This window comes from Trypanosoma theileri (assembly GCF_002087225.1).
Source record: "Trypanosoma theileri isolate Edinburgh chromosome Unknown TM35_Tth_54_V1, whole genome shotgun sequence".
Classification (NCBI taxonomy): Eukaryota; Euglenozoa; class Kinetoplastea; order Trypanosomatida; family Trypanosomatidae; genus Trypanosoma; species Trypanosoma theileri.
The window spans coordinates 30,901-37,836 of NW_021639896.1; the positions used below are offsets into that span (position 1 = coordinate 30,901).

Here is a 6,936-nt window from a genome sequence, read left to right on the forward strand (position 1 = left end):
GAGAAAAAAAAAAAAAAAAACAAAGTAGGAAAAGGAAAATTGAAACACAAATATTCCCCCTCGTTATACACAGAAAATCATATGTAGATGTCAGCATAGTGGCTGTAATGGCAGAAAGACATCCATCGGAGGTCCACCGTAACTCCTACGGGGAGTTAGAAACACCCGTTGACCAGCTTTGAGTCTATCGTGAGTTTGATTGCCATTCTCTTGTTCCCGCGGCAGTATATTACAAACACCGGCCGCATCATCGTCCGTGCCTGCGGCCCAATAATACGTGCAGTTAATATTCCGCGGTGGTTTATTGTACGGTGGGGCAATGACATCTATGAACAAAGCGGGATCATCACTCTCATTCACAATTTCATGCAGTACACCGCCGCTATCAGGCCCGAAGGACGTTACTAGCGAGAAAGGATCATCACTAGATAACTGGGCTGTGACGACACCTGAAAAAACAACGACACCCTCAATATTGTGGGGTTGACACAATAAAATCTTTTCTGGGGAAGTCTTATCCAACCAGTCAATAGAAGTCACGTGTAGTTTCCCAAACAGTACGCGCTGCCACACCGACATGGTGCAGTGATCGTGCAGCGGCAGCATTCCCCCCGGCGGCACCACAAACCAACAAACGACAACATCACTGCTCTCATACAATGTGCAGCAGCCCAGCGGATCGCCCACTTTCCCCCGCCATCGGTCGGGGCCTGTGGCGGTCAACGCGTCCTGCAGAGAAAAGACACTCGCGGCCAACGGCGTCTCTCGATGATTCACCCATTTCCACCAGGCGCTCTCCGGCACGTAACTTTGGAGATCCGACAGCGTCAGCTGCGCAAGCGCCCGCACAATCTCAGCAGAACAGAACCGACCACCGCGAGGCTGCACGGCAGCCTGAAGGGCCAACATCAGCGCTAATGAGATTCAGTACCGTTATTTCTAAAGCTCCACAGAAGAAAACAAAACATACACATACACAAATGAAAAAAAGAGAAAAAAGAGAAAAAGGGGAAACAAAAAGAGAAAAAAAAGAAATAAAGAAAGAGACGTGATTATTTGTACAAGTATTACGAAAAGTGATAATACACAGAGAAAAGACGTCCCCATTATAGTGAGGCCAAAAGTAAACCTTAACATTGTTTGTCTGTTGGTTTTTCATTTTTTTTTTTTTTTTCGATTTTTCTACGCGTTTGCCGTATATAACCGGCACAATGAAAATATAAAACCAAAACAAAAAGAAAAAAAAGAAAACTGACACAATCTCTATTACAGAAGAGCGGCAATATGATATCCAATAAACTGAAAGGAATATAACCTCTGAAAAGCGAAAAAAAAAAAATAAAAATGAAAATGAAAAAAAAAAAAACACAAATCAATTATAAAAAACGACATAACATATAAAATGGTGACTTAAAACGTCCTTTTGCTACCAAAGAACTAATATGTGGAGTACAAGGAGATTGATGAGGATGGGATTCCATATTTTCTATCATTGCCTCTGTTATTCGTCTATGCTGTTTTTCCTCACGTTCGATAATACTCCTTTCCTCTAGTTCTCCAGACAACACAGATTCACGTTCCCAGTAGAGTTTTTTCTTTTCATAAAAGCATTGGAGTTCATGCGGAACTGTCATCGTACCGGCTACATCAGATAATTTTCGACGACGGAAACGCGATCCTGCCGTTATTTCTGACCCCTGCAAATGAGACTGTTCAGATAAGTAAGGTCCAAACATCCTACAATCATACTCAGATACAGCTCTACAAACCTCTGATAAATTAACTTTATCTAAAGAGGGATCAAGTCGTGATACTGAATAGGATGTTTCATTCATGCAACTAAGTGATTTACGTAAACTATTATTACATTTATCTCTTTTTTGCAAACAATCTAATGCTCGTCGTGCCAAATGCAATGTGCTAGTAGTTTTACAAGATAAGTCTGAACGGGCATTTACCTCAGAAGTGTTTCCACTCTCTATCTTACGAAGAACGGGCAGTGACATTAATCGATCACACATACCTTCTCTTTGCGAATGTTTGTGATATTCAATAGCAGCAATGGGACGATTTCCATTTCTCGGCATCACTTGCAGATTAGACATCTTTTTAAGTGATGTAGTTTCATGATTATTTTTCTCTCTTACTGTTACTTTTTTCTGTAGTGATGATGACGAGACAGCATTTAAAAGACCAGGCACAAGATGAACAGTAATAGTCGCTGGCAGAACACCACCAACAGCGCAAAGAATTCGTTGAGTCTGGTCACTTGTTGCGGAATTATTTAAATCTACTTCAAAAGTCTCTGACGACAATGATTCCTGAGGAGGTGTAAGAATACCCAACGCTTCAAAAAATGGTTTACAGAGAATAGGTTGAGTGAAAACAGCAATTCTTTTAGGATCTTCTGTTTTGTATAAATCCTCATTCCATTGAACTATATCATCAGAAGGAACTACCAATACTTGAATAACCAAGTAACTAGTTGTATTACTAAAACTTCGCTTTGGACGATTTTGAATGGCTTTAACAGAAAGCTCCATCACATCTCGCATAGAATTCACTGTATGGAATGAAGTCTGAGAGAAAAGAGTCAGTTCTCGTACTGCATACCGACGCAAGTGCAATGGCATACTTGTAGGACCTGGCATTCGATATACCAAATCCATCCAAGAGTTGGCACTACGTTCAGTGAATGAAATAAAAACAGAGTCATGAGGTTCCTCTACTAACAGTGATTCACAGAAGCAAGCCGCCATTCCAATGACGGTAGTGCTATCGTCTACAACTGAAACAAGTTCCCCATTAAAGGAGGAAGGATAGCACATTGTTGCTGTGAAAGGTTTAGAAGCGATAATATCACTTTGCAAATGTTGATTTCTTCCAGGAGATGGATTTAAAAAATCCCCAGAACTCTTACCAGAATGTCCAGAGGATGTGTACATATTATCTGTGGACGGCAAAATGGATAAGGCGTCAAGAGAAACACCACTGCAATTATTATTGCTGACATTATTATTATTATTACTACTAGTACTATTATTATTATTATTAACTGACTTTATAGTACTCTCAATAGATCTGTCCACTAAAGTTTTACCTGATTTGCAGGACACAAGCACACAAATATCATGACCTTCACGGAATAAGGAAATTAACCGCTCTATTGCTGTATCAACATCGGTTCTCCCAACACATATGGTACTTGTTTCTCTTGTATGACTCCTATCACAATCCGACTCAGTTTTCGCAATTTCAATTCCAAGTTCTCCAGGGCATTCAATGGGTGATAAAATAGGTGTGTAATTCAGGCTATCCAAACCAGTGGTTCTTCCTCCCGAACTCATCTCCCTCCAATGAGGTAAGAATTCACAATATACAGTTTAAACACGTATAACGGAATACACCTCTAAAAATGAACCAAAAAAAAAAGAAGAAACAAATAGAAGAAAAGAAAACAGAAACAATAAAAAAGGAAAGGGATCAAGGGGAAAGTAAAGCAAAAAAAAAAAGAAAGAAAATAGAGAAAAAAACAGTCTTATTTGTGACACGGAGAACCAGTTCTTAACAACATGTATGTTAATGATAAACAGCTTACAGAACAGAGAAGGGGGAAAAAAATGGAAAAAATTAGAATAATAAAATAAAATGAAGAAAGAAAGAAAGAAAAAAAAAAGAAAAATCTTACAAACACAAGTATATATAAACGTGTGCACACACACATTTATATATTAACATTTATATATTTATATATATATGTTAATATGGCAGCACTAGGAATTGTGTGGCCATTCTTTGCTGTGTTAGTTCATTGTACCGCCTCAACACCATTCCTGAGACTGAGGGTCGTTGTGGTTTCACGGACTCCTCCGCATCAAAGTGAAGGCATCGAGCAGTGCGATCATCTATTTCGGAATGTACCGCGGCGTCCAGAGCGGAACGGGCACGTTTCTGTCGTGCAGAAGCGGAGGAGAATGTCTTTCTTCCCAAACTTCTTATTCCTGCGGTGGCTGCCTCTGTAGCTGCTGCTGCTGCGGCGTGCAGCTTCCTATCATCCTCTGCGTATATGGCGCTTGGCGAAAGTTGTTCTTGACTTAACTGCCAGCACCGAGGCGAAACGCCTTCTATATCGTGCGCGAGTAGTTCCACTGCGCTGAGCTCCGCTGGTGAGAGAAGCGACGAAGATGTTAATTGATCGGGCGTCAAGGGCAGTGTTTGTGAGAGGGACGCTGTGGAGAAGTCCTCCGGAATGGGTGAGACCTTCCCCAGAGCGGCAGCGGCGGCCGTGCACACATCACTCTTCTCCGCAAACTTCTTCTTTGGCAGCGGCGAGCGGCACCCGCAGAGTCCTTTTCTTTTTGGACTCGGCAGCACCAACTCCTCGTGCTGTGCGTGAGAGCCGCTCCTCTCTGGTGTACACTCCCGCCCTTTTTCCTTTTCTTCTATTTTTTCTTTTCCCTTCTTGTTCTCCTGGAGAGGTGTCTGCCTCTTCTTATCGTGATGGCTGTGGTGGACGTGCCAGAGGGCGAGTGGAGCCCCGCGGCTGAGTTCGCCGTACGCCCCGCCGAGTCTCTCGAGTTTTTGTCGCGCCGCCTCCCGCCCGCCGGCCGTTTGTTCACTTCTCTGCTGTTGGAGAATAGCGGCAGCGCGGCGGTGGGTGCAGGGCGTGTGAAGGGCAATGCAGTCCAACATTTTCTTTAATTGAAACCGCACGTCAAATATCAGAGAAAAAAACAGTAAAGGAATGAATTATCAACACTCAACGTGTGTGTGTGTGAGAGAGAGAGACGCTGTGGATACGTTGTCTATGGTAAGGGAAATACTTTTTCTATGCACGATCTCTTTTTCTTTCTACCTCTCTTTATATATATATATATATATATATATATATATATAAATAGATAGATAGATAGATAGATATAGATCGATATCTATGTGTGCGTTTACGTAGTGTTACGCTAATGTCTATGCTTCTATAATAAAGATCAATAAAAGATGCAAGGTGAAGAAACGTATTTTTAAAAGTTGATACTCTACAAGCTTTATTGAATGGATGATGATGATTGTTATTATTACTCACGTATAGTGAGAATTAAATACAAAAAACATTTACTGAAGAGGAGACAAAAACAGTAAGAAAAAAATAATAAATAAAAAATAAAATAAAAATACAAAAAAAAAAACGGACACAATTCAGTAATACCCCACTCTTCTTATTACTGTAATATGTCTATCTTTGAGAACGATCATATACGAAAACAAGTAATGCAAATGTATCTGTATGTGTTCCTCTACATTTTGCAATGAGCACATATATACTTTTGTATTGAACACATATATATATCACACACACACACAGAAAAAAAAAAAAAAACAATGAAAAAAAAAAAGAAATGGGTACAACAACAACAAAAAGATTAAATGAGATCCATATGTCTCTTTTTTTTCTTTCCAAATTATTCTTCAAGACGAGGAAGACAAACACATTCAAAGTAATAAATATATATATATATATATATTTACATGAAATGGAGCATTGTGAAGGCTAGAAACAAATACAAAAAAAAAAAAATAGAATTCCAAGTGTCACAGAAAACACCACTCAAGAGTGAAGAACTGAGGAGCTCAAACATCCCCATATCATCTGCAAGAGAAAAAAAAACAAGAAAAACAAAATGGTTAATACATGATTGTTTAGACATCACACAGTAAATAAATAAATATTAACATATATTCACACATCTATACAGAAATAGATAGATAGAGAAGGGAAAAAGTTCAAATTTCTATTCCTTCTCCGTACAGTATCCGGAATCTCCTTCTTCAGAAAAAATAATAATAAACAAATAAATAAGAAGAGATACAGTGTGAAGAACCCACGTACACGTACACGTACACAGACATATATATATATATATATATATATATATGCTTACAACTGGTACCTACTTGATGGCCGGCAGTATGAGGCGTGGTGATCTGTTTGCTCTTCGTGAGGGTGACAATTGCACGCTAGACGCAGCTGATGCTTTTCGAATATATGGTAGTGTGCCCGCATTATCGCGGGGTCTGCCGCCTTGAGAGAATACACTTGTACTTCCCTCTCTTTGCCGGCGAATGCTATTAACAGGCGAGGCATTGCGGGTTGAAGCGGAAACAAAACTGCTGGGATTTCGACTTAACTTTGAGGCATCGCCGTAGTAAAGATTACTACGACTCTGCGATCTCAGTTCATATTCCCCTTCTCCCTGCATTTGACGATACGGCCGGGGAAGCCGCCCAATCGAAAAGGGCGCATCATGTCGAGAGGCAAACCGTTCTTTATTTATCCGCTCCCTCCGCTTTAACTCCTGCCACTCTATGCGGGCGTATATATGGCCGTCCATGCAGACAGTGCTGCGGTAGAGAGACCGCTGGTCCTCCTCCTCTGTGCGGCTTCCACACACATCCACAATCTCCTCATTGTCGCCCAATACACACATCATCAGCGAACGACCACGGCCCATATGACAACGCACTATAATATCACCATCCGCGGTATTCCTGTCGTACGTGTCGAATACATATTTCCTTCTATTTTCCCCGGAACTTCCCTTTTCATGTTTTCGACTCGAATCAGGTGCGCCATATATTTTTGCGAGCGAGGTCATTCGTAGATGTGTTTTTTTTTTTTTTTTTTGTTTTTCCTTTCCCCTCTGTTTTTTTTTTTTTATTTATTTTTAAGATATGTATATGAAACTCTCTCTCTCTCTCTATCGTTTCCAGTCAGTATTGGTTTCCAAAACTCTATTCGTTATACTTTCCACTCTGTGACTTGAGGTACAAGAAATAATAATAACAATAATAAAAGAGGATAAAAAAAACAACACCAAACATAAAAAGCAGATAAAGAACACAGAGACCAAGAGAAAAACAAAAAAAAAACAAGTAAACGAA

At 40.2% G+C, this 6,936-nt stretch overlaps 4 protein-coding genes across 4 annotated transcripts; all 4 read right to left on the reverse strand.

The window, feature by feature from the left end:
- Nucleotides 1-90: 90 nt before the first annotated feature.
- TM35_000541150 (cysteamine dioxygenase) lies at nucleotides 91-909 on the reverse strand (the record flags this gene model as incomplete). The annotated part of the gene is made up of 1 exon (XM_029030740.1): nucleotides 91-909. One exon carries the CDS (start codon nucleotides 907-909, stop codon nucleotides 91-93), a length of 819 nt encoding a protein of 272 aa, XP_028877957.1.
- A 467-nt stretch (nucleotides 910-1,376) lies between these two features.
- TM35_000541160 (uncharacterized protein) lies at nucleotides 1,377-3,347 on the reverse strand (the record flags this gene model as incomplete). Its single annotated transcript, XM_029030741.1, has 1 exon — nucleotides 1,377-3,347. One exon carries the CDS (start codon nucleotides 3,345-3,347, stop codon nucleotides 1,377-1,379), a length of 1,971 nt encoding a protein of 656 aa, XP_028877958.1.
- Nucleotides 3,348-3,759: 412 nt separating this feature from the next.
- Nucleotides 3,760-4,692, reverse strand: TM35_000541170 (uncharacterized protein; the record flags this gene model as incomplete). The annotated part of the gene is made up of 1 exon (XM_029030742.1): nucleotides 3,760-4,692. The coding sequence occupies one exon, from the start codon at nucleotides 4,690-4,692 to the stop codon at nucleotides 3,760-3,762; it is 933 nt and encodes a 310-aa protein (XP_028877959.1).
- Nucleotides 4,693-5,945: 1,253 nt separating this feature from the next.
- TM35_000541180 (uncharacterized protein) lies at nucleotides 5,946-6,650 on the reverse strand (the record flags this gene model as incomplete). The annotated part of the gene is made up of 1 exon (XM_029030743.1): nucleotides 5,946-6,650. One exon carries the CDS (start codon nucleotides 6,648-6,650, stop codon nucleotides 5,946-5,948), a length of 705 nt encoding a protein of 234 aa, XP_028877960.1.
- Between the last annotated feature and the right edge of the window lie 286 nt (nucleotides 6,651-6,936).